The sequence below is a fragment of the Bidens hawaiensis genome, unplaced genomic scaffold (genome assembly GCF_021521415.1).
Source record: "Bidens hawaiensis isolate Kalapana, Puna unplaced genomic scaffold, B.hawaiensis_p1.1 tig00026608_1, whole genome shotgun sequence".
Taxonomy (NCBI): Eukaryota; Viridiplantae; Streptophyta; class Magnoliopsida; order Asterales; family Asteraceae; genus Bidens; species Bidens hawaiensis.
In genome coordinates, this window is record NW_027494276.1 from 164,066 (window position 1) to 179,081 (window position 15,016).

A 15,016-nucleotide genomic window follows, 5' to 3' on the forward strand; every position below is an offset into this window, starting at 1 on the left:
ATGTTTTGATGAGACCCAAGACCCGTTTATTTTTTTTTACTATGAAATTGGTTTTTTAATTATAAATAATATTTATGAAAGTTAATAATATACTTATGGTTTTATTAGACCCAAGACCCATTTATTTTTTTACTATCAAATTGGTTTTTTAATTTAAATAATATATATATCTTTTTAAAATAAATAAGATATTATTTTTATTATATCCTATTTTATAGGATTTTTACATAATAATTTGGTGAGAATAATTTTTAATTTAATGAGATGTTATAACCCGTTTAAGGAATATCTGGGTTTGGTAAGACCCAAACCCATGAATTCGGGTCAAATGTATGAGAAGTCTCCATTTAAAAATCAAGCAAATCTGATGACTCCAAAAAAAGGTTGAGCGACCACATCGCGACACGTAGGATTTTTATGTCTTCGTTTATATATATTATAGATTAGTTAGGCTTGATTGTAACTATTTTATTTTTAATTATTATAAGAAAAAAAGATTGTTTTGAGATTTAATTATCAGGTTTTATTTATAAACTTTCTGTATCTTCTTTTTCTATTAGTTGCTATTGTATCATCACAATTTTAGCTCTCGTGCCCCCACGGTGATAGAACTCGTTTGTAGCAATCAATGCCTTTGTCGCCAAATCTTTTTATTTGCCTTTTGCCGTCGTTATGACCTTAGATCCGCCGGTGCCATTTTTCGCAAAAGATTTTGCTTATAGTTTAAGTTCTTATAAGGTTTTTTCTTATATCTTTTAAAATTGTGCGCTCTTATCTTATCGTACCAAAATATTAATTGTTTTTTCCTCTGGTATAAACACATTATTTACTCCACTTTGATTGTGGATGGAGTATTCAAAATGTATATTCTTTAAGGTAAATTGTAATTATTTTTTATCATACTTATGTAAAATGATTTAATCAGATTTCTATTATGACTATTATAATTGTATCAATGTATATAGTTGATTAAAATGTATATTCGTTAAGTTTAATTGTAATTATTTTTTATCAAAATATATTCTCCTTCCATCCTTACAATTTAAGAAAATCACACAAAAACATCATTTTATCCTATTCCCCACTCCCATAACTTTAGAAAAAACTAAAGTGAATCCCAATATTAGGGATTAGCAATCCATCTCCCAAATTCAAGATATCTAGACTTTACACGAGTAAATGTGGTTGGTAAAAGGGTCTTCCCCATCCATAAATGTCTACACCATACGTCGACTGACACACGACACGACAACTGACTAAAACGGATGAATTCATACACATTAGTAAAATACGACCAAGTAGCGTCTACAATTTTTTTACATGCATATTATAATAGTTTGATATAAGAATGTCTTAAAAGCTTAACGAAAGTGGCATCTAACAATTACTAAAAAAGAAACTGGGAAGAATTGATTTTATGCATTGGACAATAAAAAAATCTGCCATGGTACATAAAAAGGGACAAGGGAAAATATTCTTGAAGTAACCAAGATCGTTCTACCATAATGGTTAAGGTGGTTACTTCACATGACCTTTGGACTTGGCATGTCTAATTTAAAATAACATAATCAAATATTGACATCAATGTCATAAATAAGTCATCAATTATTTAACTAATATTGTAGAATGTCTCTGATAAAAAAAAATCATCATATACATGTGAACCTCAAGTAATAATCATACCAAGTCAGCGTGGTTCAAGTATGTCACTTAAAAAACAACTCGCCGCACAATCCAATTTGGAGAGCCCCGTTGTCCCGCTCTGGCCAAACTATGTTGTCTTTATCGGGCCCATGCTGACTTCTAAGTTTGGCTCGCTTGAGTGTTCCCCCGGGGAAACCATGTCGTCGGGTGCCACTTAACAGTCGTTATGCCAACTCTCTTGCGTAACATACAGTGAGACTAAAACCCGGATGAACTCGAATCCGAACTGACAACCTTATACACTACCTAGCTCAAACCTTTAATTGATAATATCTATCTAAGTAACACAAGTGATGATAAAACTTTAGGTGAGGTGAGAGATAAGTTCAAGCTTTTACCAAGACAGTTGTATTTTTGAAATTTTTAATAAATAAATTTATTGTGACACAAAATAATTAAAAAATAATAATAATATTAAATTATAAAGGGTATATGAAGTGAGTTGAGTGAGTTAGTTATAATACCATTCTCCCATAAAAAACGCAACCTTAGGTTTTCATGATACATAATAATAATTAGCAGCATTTAGCAGCAGTTGTTTCTTTCTTTTTCTTTCTTATTATTATTATTATTATTAATAATATTATTATTGTTATGAATGGGTTATAAAGAAGAATGCCGGAACTGCGCAGTGGCGTCCGCCGTCGTCCTCCGGTAGTCAACAACAATAATCGATCGGATCATTTGGTCGGTGATTACGTCAAGACGCGTGCCGCAGCAAAAAAGGAGGCTGCTGCTGCTATTGCTATTGCTCAGGTCAATCTACAACAAAATAATAATAATAATAATAATAATAATAAGACGGTGATTCTGATATCTGAGTCTTTGACGGAGAAGAAAGAAGTAGTAGTTATGGCTAGCGGTGGATTGAGTGGTAATAGGATTGAAGATTATGATGACGAAGTTGAAGGAAATACGCCTCCATTTCTTGATAGGGTTTGTTTATTATTATTATTACTAATTATTATTATTATTATTATTATTATTATTATTACTATTTATTATACAAATTGTTGATTTGCATTTAATTGGTTCAATTTTATAGCAAGACATGTGATTTTGTTCAGTTTGAAAATAAATATTGTGAAATTTGTTGATAATTAAGTTCTTCAATTTTGCAGCACAGCATGCGATTTTGTTGAATTTTAAAATAAAATTGTGAAATTTGTTGATGATATTTGAGTTTAGGATGGTTAACTTGTTCAGTTTTAAAGCAAATTATGTGGTTTTGTTGAATTTCAATATATATATATATATATATATATTGTGAAATTTATTAATATTTGAGTTTAGGATGATTAGCTTGTTCAATTTTGCAGCATAAATATTGTGAATTTTGTTGATATATGAGTTTAGGATGATTAATTTGTTATATTTTAAAGCAAAGCATGTGATTTTGTTGAATTTCAGAAAAAATAAATAAATATTGTGAAATTTTTTATTATTTTGGGTTTAGGATGATTAGCTTGTTCATTTGGAAGCAAAACATGTGATTTTGTTGAATTTAAAATACAATAAAATAAAATATTGTGAAATTTGTTAATGTTTGAGTTTAGGATAATCAACTTGTTCAATGTGGCAGCAAAACATGTGATTTTGTTGAACTTTAAAATAAATATGTGGAAATTTGTTAATATATGAGTTTAGGATGATTAGCTTTTTCAATTTTGCAGCTAAACATGTGATTTGTTGAATTTAAAAAAAAAAATATTGTGAAATTTGTTGATAAGTGCGTTTAGGATGATTAACATGTGATTTTGTTGAACTTTATAATAAAATTGTGAAATTTGTTAATATATGAGTTTAGGATGATTAGCTTGTTCAATTTTGCAGCTAAACATGTGATTTTGTTGAATTTTTTAAAAAAATATTGTGAAATTTGTTAATATTTGAGTTTAGGATAGTTAACTTATTCAATTCTGCGGCAAAACATGTGATTTTGTTGAATTTCAAAAAAATATTGGGAAATTTGTTGATATTTGAGTTTAGGATAATTCACATGTTCAGTGTTGCAGCAAAACATGTGATTTTGCTGAATTTAAAAATAAAAAATATTGTGAAATTTGTTGATAATTGAATTTAGGATAATTAACATGTTCGGTTTTGCAGCAAAACATGTGATTTTGTTGAATTTTTAAAAAAAATTAAACATTGTGAAATATGTTAATATTTGAGTTTAGGATAAGTAACTTGTTTAATTCTGCAGCAAAACATGTGATTTTGTTGATTTTAAAAATAACATTGTGAGATTTGTTGATAAGTGAGTTTAGGATAATTGCTGTACATGATTGTGGTAATGATGGATGGTATTGTGCCAGTGATCCTTGCTATTGCTGTTCATTTTTTTTGTCATTTAGCTTTATGAATTAGGGATTTCACTTGTATTTCCACCATTTACAAATATAAAAGTTGGTTCAAGTGATCTGATTGTGATGTTTGTCTCTAATTTTTTGATCTTATATTTGGCAAAACATGAAAGTTTATATGTGGTTTAAAAGATCATTGTGAAATTTTGTGAAATTAGAATTGCAATCCTTGTTTTTATGTGAAATTTGATGGTTTCTTGTCAATAATTGAGTTTAGGATGATTATTACACTGAATGCGGTAATGATAGTTAGTGATTCATGCAATTGTTTTTCATGTATATTATTATTGTCACTAAGCTTTATGAATTAGGGATTTTACTTGTATTCCCACTATTTACATACATGAAAGTTGTTTCAAGTGATCTGATTGTGATGTTTGTCGCATACGTGTTTCATGAATCAACTATATTTTTGGAGTCTCAGACTTATTTTTTGATCTTTATTTGGTTTATTTTCAGGTTCAAGTAGGCGGATCACCTATATATAAGGTTGAGGGAAAGTTAGGGAAAGGTGGATTTGGTCAGGTATTTGTAGGCCGACGTGTTAATGGTGGAACTGAACGCATATCGGGTCCTGGTGCCACTGAGGTAATGTTATTGCACCAAGCAAATAAATTTGGATTTTATGCAAATTATTATGTTACATAAAGCTTATTTTCATTTGTTGTCGTTGTGACAGGTGGCTATTAAGTTTGAGCATAGAAACAGCAAAGGTTGCAGTTATGGTCCGCCATACGAGTGGTAAGTTTACAAGTACGTGTGCTTTTTTATTTATTTACAAGTAAACACATTTAGAGAGTTAACTTCTTTTTTTATAAAATTTAAAAAGTGTCATTTTGATTTTTGTTAAACAGTACTCTGGGAGGCTGTCATGGAGTGCCTAAAGTTCACTATAAAGGAAAACAAGGAGATTATTATGTGATGGTATGAAAAACGATAATATGTTGTTTCTTGTTCATCTAGATATAACGTGACATAACATAGTATTATTACAGGTCATGGACAAGCTGGGACCTAGTTTGTGGGATGTTTGGAATAATTCTGGTCAAACGTGAGTACATAAACTTGTGACAAGTTATTTTATCATGTTATATTCATTTACGTGCTGACTTTTTTGGGTCAAAATCATTGCTAGGATGTCATCAGAAATGGTTGCGTGTATAGCAGTGGAGTCTATATCGATTTTGGAAAAAATGCATTCAAGAGGGTATGTCATTCTATTCATTCTCTTATTATTATTTTTTACATATGACTGTATTAAATATTATTATTCAAATTAGTTACGTGCACGGAGATGTAAAGCCAGAAAACTTTCTTCTTGGTCAAAAGTCAACATCTCAAGAGAAGAAGCTATTTCTTGTTGACTTGGGGCTCGGTAAGACATTAGACATCTCATGATAGCTTTTTCATTTTTTTCTTTTCATTAAATAACAATTGTTAGATAAATACATTTGTATATGCAATGCAGCTACCCAGTGGCGAGATGGTCCTAGTGGTGAACATGTTGACTATGATCAGAGGCCGGACATGTTTAGGTAATATTCAATTTTAATAGCATTGTTTAGCTATATGTATAATGTTTGTTTGATCTACAGAGGAACAGTTAGATATGCAAGTGTGCATGCGCATTTGGGTAGGACGGCAAGTAGACGAGACGATCTTGAGTCTCTTGCTTATACGCTTGTGTTTCTTCACCGTGGTAGGCTACCTTGGCAAGGTTACCAGGTATTACTTGTTCATCATGTCTACTTTAACGTTTGTGATTAAATATAACAATACTAATTATTATTGCACCATTTGTTAGGGTGATAATAAATCATTTCTGGTTTGCAAGAAGAAGATGACAACGTCTACTGAAGTATTATGCGAATACTGTCCCGCTCCATTCAGGCAGTTTCTTGATATGGTTGTGAACATGAAGTTTGATGAAGAGCCCAATTATTCAAAGTTAATATCTTTGTTTGAAGGCCTGCTAAGCCCAAATCCTGTCATCAGGCCCATTAACACAGATGGTGCTCAAAAGGTGACCCGCATTATCAATTTGCGGTTTTTATGAAACAAGTGTTTTATTTCTTTCCAGGAGTGAAACAAGTGTCTGTGCGCCAGTGGATATGTATACCAGGAGTGAAACAAGGAGTGAAACAAGTGTCCGTGCGCCAGTGGGGGATACTGATTTCTTTCCTGTAGAGGTAGGTCTTCACCAGGGGTCAGCGTTGAGCCCGTTTCTTTTTGCAGTAGTCTTGGATGAGTTTTCAAAGTCGATTCAGGGGACTCTCCCGTGGTGCATGATGTTCGCAGACGATATTGTGTTACTTGCTGAGAAAAAACAAGATCTAAACATGAGGCTTGAGGAGTGGCGAACAACCTTAGAGACAAAAGGTTTAAAGATTAGCCGATCTAAGACGGAGTACCTCCACTGTGATTTTGGTGGGATAAACGACAATGAAGACACACAGATCACAATTGAAGGGCAGGTGGTCCCGCAGGTAACGAAGTTCAAGTATTTAGGATCTTTTGTACAGAGCGATGGGGAATTAGACAGTGATGTGACCCACCGAGTTCAGGTAGGATGGTGTAGATGGAAAGCAGCCACAGGTATATTGTGCGACAAGAGTTTCCCGACTAAACTAAAGGGAAAATTCTGTAGGGTGGCAGTTAGACCTGCAATGCTATATGGAACAGATTGTTGGGCCATCAAGAAGGCACAAGTGCGGAAGATAGAGGTAGCAGAAATGAGAATGCTACGTTGGATGTGTGGGCACACAAGGCTAGACCGAATAAGAAACGTTGTGTTTCGCGAGAGATTAGGGGTGGCGAACATAGCAGACAAGATAAGAGAGTGGAGATTGAGATGGTTTGGACATGTAAAGAGAAGACAGACGACGAATCCTGTTAGATCCGTAGAAAACATTACTATAGAGGGGAGGAGGGGTAGAGGACGACCGAAATTGACTTGGGATGAGAGGATTAGGCATGATTTGATAGACCTAAACCTCTCCGAGGACATGGTTGAGGATAGGAATTCGTGGAGAAGTAGAATTAAAGTTAAGGATTTTTAGAGAGAATTGAATACCTTAGGGCTTAGACTTAACTTATTTAGGCCACATACCATAATGGTATTTCCCTTACATATATTATTATTATTATAATAATTATTATTAGCTTTTATATAGCTGTTAAACTGTGATCTTATTATTAATATTATTATAATTAGTAGTAGTTTTTATATAACTGTTAAACTTTGATTTTCTTTATTTTCCTTTATTTTGCTTCCTACACATGTACTTAGAGCCGAGGGTCTCTCTGGAAGCCACCTCTTTATTCCTTTGGATAGAGGTACGGTGTGCCTACATCCCACCCTCCCCAGACCCTACTTATAGCTTTGCTGTCGGTGGGATTTTACTGGGCATGATTGATTGATTGATTGATATGAAACAAGTGTTTACTCTTTCTGACTTCTTTTTAAAAAATTTAGATTCTATACCAAGTCGGGCAAAAACGAGGCAGATTAATTCTTGAGGAGGAAGATGACGGGCAACCTAAAAAGAAGACCCGAATGGGCATTCCCGCAACACAATGGATTTCAGTTTACAATGCCCGACAACCTATGAAACAAAGGTATATGACGTTTTTGTCAAAAATAAGGATTTGTACCATAAATCAATATTCTTTCTTATTTTATGAAGAGGTCCCTCTGAATTTGTAAAATACAAGAAAAAGTCATTAAACTAGTTTTTGTATATTAAAGTTTCTAAATGTGTCTACTTTCAGAGTAACAATTCATAATTTTGAAAAAAAATAGAAGTACACGCATTTTAGAGAAATTTAGGGACTTCATTTATACGAAAGTTAGTTTAATGACTTTCGTGTTTTTGTCAGTTTGAGGGACTTTAAATTCACTAAAAATAGATTGAGGGACTTTATCATGAAAAAAAAACATATTGGTGTTTTTAATGACCCTAAAAAAGGAAAGATAAATATGTTTAATAAAGGCTGTACATTGTGCTTTATATTAGGTACCATTACAACGTTGCTGATGAAAGACTGGCACAGCACATTCAGAGGGGAATTGCTGATGGTTTACTCATTACTTCGGTTGCATCTTGTTCTAACTCGTGGGCCTTAATAATGGATGCTGGAACCGGTTTCTCTAGCCAAGTTTTCGAGCTGTCACCTATTTTCTTACACAAGGTATCTGTAAAATCGTTCATTTTAATGTGTTCTTTTAGAATAAACGTACTTAAGGTTGTAAACGGACCGAATGGAGCATGTTCGTGTCCGCCCGTTTAATTTTAACTGAACAAACGATCGAACACGAACGGGCGGGGTTTTCTTGTTTGTGTTTGTTCGTTAAGAAAATGAATATGTTCATGTACGTTTGTTAACAGTATAAATGAACGGTTCACAAACTTAACTGAACATAGATGAACGAGCATATCTGAGCTAAAATTAGTTAAAAGTAATGTGAGAACAATGTATTGGACCTAAAAAGTTGCTGAAACTAAAATGGCCCAAAATATTTTAAATGAAGATATAAAAAGAATTTAAATGAGCGAACGTAAATGGAAATAATTGAATGAATGAGGCATGTGTTTATGTTCACTCGTTTAACTAAATACACAAACATAAGCGAACTTTCGCCGAACAGTTCATGAACATTTCACTGAACGCTTGATTCGTCTACAGGAGTACAGGCCTAAACAACACCGTTATAATTTTTTTTTGTTTTTTTTTATTATGTTAATAGGAATGGATTATGGAACAATGGGAAGAGAATTATTACATAAGTGCCATTGCGGGTTCAAGTAATGGGAAGTCTCTTGTGGTGATGTCTAAAGGTTTGTAGACGTGTTAATCATTATAATAAATTACTAATAATTTTGTTAATGTGATGGTTAAATGACGAAGTTGCTCTTGTAGGGACGCACTACAGTCAACAGTCTTACAAAGTAAGCGATTCGTTCCCGTTCAAGTGGATTAGCAAGAAATGGAGGGAAGGGTTCCATGTGACCTCCATGGGTACCGCTGGTACACGATGGGGTGTGGTCATGTCCCGCAATTCTGGTTTCAGTGACCAGGTTAGGGTTTGAATTTACATATCTATTTTTAAAATTGCGAAATTGCCCTTGAACATTTTATATATGTAGGTGGTGGAGCTTGATTTTTTGTATCCGAGTGACGGTATACATAGACGGTGGAATAATGGTTACCGTATCACATCAACTGCTGCCACGAATGACCAGTCAGCACTCATATTAAGTAAGCCACGTCGCAAGCCAACCGATGAAACGCAGGAAACGTTACGTACGTCTCAGTTTCCGAGTACACATGTCAAGGTTAGTCAACTTTGGTCCAAAAACTATATTGGCACACTTATATCTTTTTCTAGCATTAAAATTTGATTTATGGTTTGAAATATTCAGGAAAAGTGGGTGAAGAACTTGTATCTCGCTTGCATTTGTTATGGAAGAACCGTGTCTTGATAAAAGGAAGCTTGTTAGATGATTTTTTTTCATGAAATCATGGAAGACGTTGGGAATTTTACAAGTAGAATGATGTCGGTCTTGTAAAATCAGCATCATATTGGATTTTTAACCTGTATAGTTTGCTGCCTCTTTATTGTTGCACAATTTACTCCTATATGCTTGTAGAACACCAGATGAACAATAAGTTTAATTCATGAGATACTGAATCAGGTGTGCAGTGATTCAATAACGGGCCAGAAATCGAACTGGCCCGTGTGGTGCTGGTAACGCACCACTTTTGAACTTGTTGGTCCCTGGAGTCTAGCTATCCAAGTTTAATTCTCAACATGAAATAAGATGTTAATAAATTTCTGACCAAGCCATATAAAGAATCCAATTCTAGGATTTAAACATGGGATGCTAAACAAACCAAACATAAAACAATACTAGATCGCTAAACACGTGTGGCCATAAACCTAGTCATGGGAGATCATTCGAGAGCACATCATCCTCACCTGACAATCTCGATCTCTCGTCTACCCTGTTTCGGTTCATATAGTAAAGGAGCGTACATGAGGTTTATCTTGGATGAATGCCAGTAGAGGCACAAATGAAGACTTCTGCCAATACTCAAAAGGTAGACTTATTTCAAACTGGAAGCCATTCATTTAGATATAGGGATCATGAGTATAGATGGAATTGAGTTTAGTGGGTTTGGGTCAGTTTTGAGTTAAGCATACAAACACATTTAGCTAAATAGGTCCTGTTCGGATGAGCCGACATGTTCACAGGTTCACCCGTCTAAACTGTTTTCTTATCTCTTAAAATTGTTTTTTATGTTCTAAACTTGAAACTAATTGACAAATTTGTATCAAAATTTAAAATTTTAATTGACATTAGATTGATAGTTTAAACATCGTTGTTTTATAGAAATTTGTATTTTTGGTTGTACATATCTACATTCTGAAGTATTACATATAAATAAAACAAAATTTATATTTTTTGCAGGTTAAAAATGTATGTCAACCTATAAACATACATGTAATGTTCAAGTTTGTGTGCCACATTTCAGGTTGACTTCATGTCCAATTTTTGACATAAGCCCATTTAACACCCCTAGAAACAACTAACTAAACACACTTCCAAAATAATCAATTTCAAAAAGATGCTAAAAGAGAGAAGGTTAAATGCAATGGATAATGAATCATATTAATTTATAACCAGAGCATGTATGTCAATACACCACTTCTTCCCAAAAAAAAATTAAATCTTTTAACCTATAAAAAAATAAAGTTAAATCACAATGCAGCAGAAGTATTTGTGGTTTCCATTTCTACATCAGCAGCCTTTCTCTTCTTCTCACTTTGTCTTTGCTTGTTCAAAGATTTATCAGCCTTTGACACAATTTTAGAAACAGTAAAACCAGTAACTTCAAAGTTGTGTGATCGGTGCGGGATCAACGCGTTGCGAAGAGTCAAATCAATACCCTCATATGTCCAGACACCAAGCAAAGCCTCTCCTTTTAATCCAATGGCAAACCAACCGAGACCGCCAGCTGCAACGTCAACACAGCTCGAGTCCCAACAGCTTCCATGCACACGGAATTCCTTTTTTAACCATCTTCCTAGCTCCTCAACTCTTTGCCTCCCTATTGGTGGCTGAAACAAAGTGGAAAAATGGTTAAATGAGCTACTAAAGATCGGCTTGCTAAAAGTTCGAATCGAGTTCGAGCCTAAAAAACTAGCTTGTTTAATAAATGAGTCCGAACCAGAACTTAAGCTGGCTTGCGGGCGTATTATTTATATAGGTTTAATTTAATATATTAAATATATATTTTTATAATAACTAGTATACATAAAAATATGAAGAAAAATTACATAATAATATATATTATGTTATATATAAATCTATAACTTAAACACACACATATACACAAGTATATAATTATAATTATAAATGCATATAAATTAACTAATAATTAATAAATGGGCTCGAGTTTAAAAAAGTGCTCACGAGCCAAGCTTCAGCAACTAAAACTCGAAATGAGTCAAGCTCAAGCTAGCTTGAGCGCCTATTATTTATATAAGGTTTATTTAATATATTACACATATATTTTTATAAATAATAATTATTTATATAAAATTACGATACAAAACACAATAATATATTAATATAAATTATGTTATTAATAAATCTTAATAAACAAGCCGAGCCCGAGCATGAATTTAAAAAACTACTCACAAGCCAAGCTCGAGCTTTAGATATAGAGCTTGAAATGAGGCGAGCTCAAGCTTGAGCTCTCGTAAGTTAAACGGGCCTAGTCAAGCTAGGGCTTGGCTTGCTTACATCCCTAATCATATGTCACACTCAAATCAAGATTAGAAGTTATCAAGAACATAAATATGTAATAATGTGAGCTAGTGTTATCTCACCTGTAATTGAAGACCAAAATGATCTTCCACCATTGTAGATGCTTTTTCGGTTTTCCCCATATGAAGTGGGAGATTGGAGGATGCCCATACGGTCACGTATATGGAATCGACTGACGTTTCTTCTATGTCAAGTCTCATGAGACCCGCAATATGAATCGAGTGGCCTGCCTGATTGATAAGATAGGTCATATAATATAAGTTGACAAAAGTCAAAAGCTTTGACTAAATATTGATTTTCTTGAATTTTTTTAAATCTGAACAGAGAATTGCAGCCAAATAGTACAAACAAAAACATGAATATTCCACGCAAAACGGGTTGTGTTTGGTAGAGGTGTACACAAAAGCGAAATAACTGAACAGTAACTGGAATAACCGAACCAAATAAAAACTGGTATTTGGTTATATGTTAAAAAAAACAGATTTTTCGGTTCGGTTTCGGCTTTGCTATGAACCAAATATTAAAAGAACTAAACCAAATCGAAAAAATCAATCCTAAGTAATTTATTAAAAACTAATAAACAGTGTTGCCCAAAAACTTAAAAACCAAATGTGTAATAATAAGTTAATCATTAACTAAAAAAGGGCCCAGATGACTATTGTTGGCCGACTTTTTTTCAGCCTTAAATGTAAAAATCCGAACAAATCGAACCCTTTCCACAGCTAAAACCCGAAAAGATAATGGCTTCAAAAAACCCAAAAACTGTACTGAACTTTCGGTTTGAGCCCAAAATCGATCCATGCACACCCCTAATGTTTGGATGTGCTTATGTTGCTTAAAGTTGTGATAATCAGACAGTTAGTTTTTTTGGCCTACTTTATATGTAAAATTCCCCTAAAAATTCACATAATCAAAATTTGCAATTATTGCTAAACAGATTAACAAAAACACCTAAACAAATAGTCAGTCAGAATCAATTTTACTATACCCAAAATCCCAAACACTACAAAATAATTATCTGCAACTTAGAAACACAATAAAGATATAATAACTTTACTTTTAAACAGAATTACTCACTTTGATCCTATAAGTTCTCGGTCTCAACTCTTTAGTAATATGAACCAACTTCTGTTCTTCACGAGTCAACCGTGTAGTAATCTGATGCGGATGCAACAACCCCGGTGTATCAAACAGCTTGGCCTGCCCAGGAAGCACACCCTCGACCCGAACAATCCCCAACGTGGTCCCGGGAACCGGAGCCTCGGTCAACACACTCAGTTGACCACCAACACACTTCCCCATTGCATTAATCAAAGTAGACTTTCCAGCATTTTGTGCACCAATCACCCAAACCCGACCCCTCGGCCCGGCTAACGACACCATATCATCAGCAAGATTCTTTAATCCCCAATTCTTAACCGCGCTAACCAAATGAACTTTGGTCAACTTGTTGGCCCCACCTTCCCGAGCCCGCGTTCTAACCCAATGTTCAAAACCCGTCGGTGATATAGACGTCGGCAACAAATCAATCTTCGTAACAACCAACACAACTCTAGGCAAATTACCCGACCTCCCCTCTTTCCAAGCTCGGGAATTGACATCGATCGTGTTCGAAACCAATTCCGCAACTTTTCTTGGAAACGACCCGTCAAAGTCAACCGCATCCACAACCATAACCACCACTGTCCGGGTTCCTGAAGCCGAATTCAACCGCCTCCCAACCGTATGATCAAAGTCGAAATCCGGTAACAAGTTTTCAACACTCTGATCTTTAACCTTTCCATAATTCCTCAAACTATGACACCTGGCACAAACCACAGGTTTATCAACAACATTAGGGTTTTGTGGGTCATCATCAAACTCAACCAAGAAGCCTTTTTTAACCGAATCCGGGATACGGGTTTCGACCGCAATCGGGTTTCGGTCAATGGGTAGTTTGTAATTTGGATCTTTAACAGACGGCGTAATAAAAAACCCGGGTTGTTTCGAATCAGAGTCTTGCATTGTGATGCCGCACCCGGGGCAAATTCGACCGGTTTCGGGGTTAATTTCATCGTAATTACCATCTCGTGAGAGTGTTACAAGTGGGTTTGGCGTTTGATTTGAAGAAAAATGTCAGAAATTGGAGAATTTGGGGGTTAGGGTTTTAGTAGGGTTTAAAAGATTTAAAATTTTTGGTGGGTTTGTGAGGGGATTAGGATTAGATATATGTTTAGTGTGTGTATAGGTGGAGAGAGTAAGTAAAGATCTGAGCTTTGATGGAGTTAGTTTTCTTGATATCATTTTTGAATGTCTTCTTCAGATTACTACTGCTTCCATGGAGGTTTTGAGTTAATATTATGAGTTAATAGCCATTTTCGTCCATGTGGTTTGCTACTTTCGCCACTCCAGTCTAAAATTTGTATTTTTGTCAATTTAGTCCTCATAGTTTTAAATATTAGCCAATTACGTCCTATCCGTCTAACGGCATCCAGCTATGCCGTTAGTTCAAGGGTATTTTTGTCTTTCTCCTTTTTATTTTGAGTTATTGGTCATTTTCGTCCATGTGGTTTGATACTTTTGCCAATTCAGTCCAAAGTTTGAAATTTTGTCAATTTAAGTCAGTTTTTTTTCTATAACCCTAGAGAGCATTATCCATGCCCAAAACAAGTCTGCATTTACTCTGTCGACAACAGTAATCATACCTCCTCCTCTCGTATTTAGTTTCTAGACGGTTCCTAAACTCTCCCCCATGGTGGAATTCAATGGTAAAGTGGTCAAAGCAATTCTGTGAAACCGAATTGTACGGAAAAAACTAAAAATCGTTTCTTTGATGAATGCATAATATTTAGGGTTTAGAGATTAACATATCATAACGAAAATCTGGGTCGTAATCAACTATTATACATTAATCAACAAAACAATTTTTAGTTTTTTCTGTATAATTCGGTTTCAGAGAATTACCTTGACCACTTTACCATTGAATTCCACCATGGAGAAGATTTTAGGAAATGTCTAGAAACTAAATATAAGGGGGGGTATGATTACTGTTGTCATTAGAGTAAATGCATACCATTATTTGAGGTTGCTCGATGGTTTTGGGCTTGAATTATGCTCTTCAGGGTTATAAAC

The 15,016-nt window shown here is 34.3% G+C and overlaps 1 protein-coding gene and 1 pseudogene across 2 annotated transcripts; one reads left to right on the forward strand and one right to left on the reverse strand.

Moving 5' to 3' along the window:
• Nucleotides 1–2,281: 2,281 nt before the first annotated feature.
• Nucleotides 2,282–9,595, forward strand: LOC143573670 (casein kinase 1-like protein HD16; annotated as a pseudogene). Its single transcript, XR_013142474.1, has 16 exons — nucleotides 2,282–2,640; nucleotides 4,530–4,658; nucleotides 4,750–4,823; nucleotides 4,925–4,994; nucleotides 5,066–5,121; nucleotides 5,206–5,277; nucleotides 5,351–5,445; nucleotides 5,539–5,605; nucleotides 5,666–5,795; nucleotides 5,875–6,093; nucleotides 7,546–7,688; nucleotides 8,087–8,261; nucleotides 8,818–8,908; nucleotides 8,991–9,148; nucleotides 9,218–9,406; nucleotides 9,494–9,595. The product of XR_013142474.1 is annotated as a casein kinase 1-like protein HD16 (transcript).
• A 1,151-nt stretch (nucleotides 9,596–10,746) lies between these two features.
• Nucleotides 10,747–14,236, reverse strand: LOC143573665 (GTP-binding protein BRASSINAZOLE INSENSITIVE PALE GREEN 2, chloroplastic-like). The gene is made up of 3 exons (XM_077058480.1): nucleotides 12,983–14,236; nucleotides 11,968–12,135; nucleotides 10,747–11,193 (listed from the first exon to the last, which is right to left on the reverse strand). Exons 1-3 carry the CDS (start codon nucleotides 13,907–13,909, stop codon nucleotides 10,834–10,836), a joined length of 1,455 nt encoding a protein of 484 aa, XP_076914595.1. The 5' UTR covers nucleotides 13,910–14,236; the 3' UTR covers nucleotides 10,747–10,833.
• Between the last annotated feature and the right edge of the window lie 780 nt (nucleotides 14,237–15,016).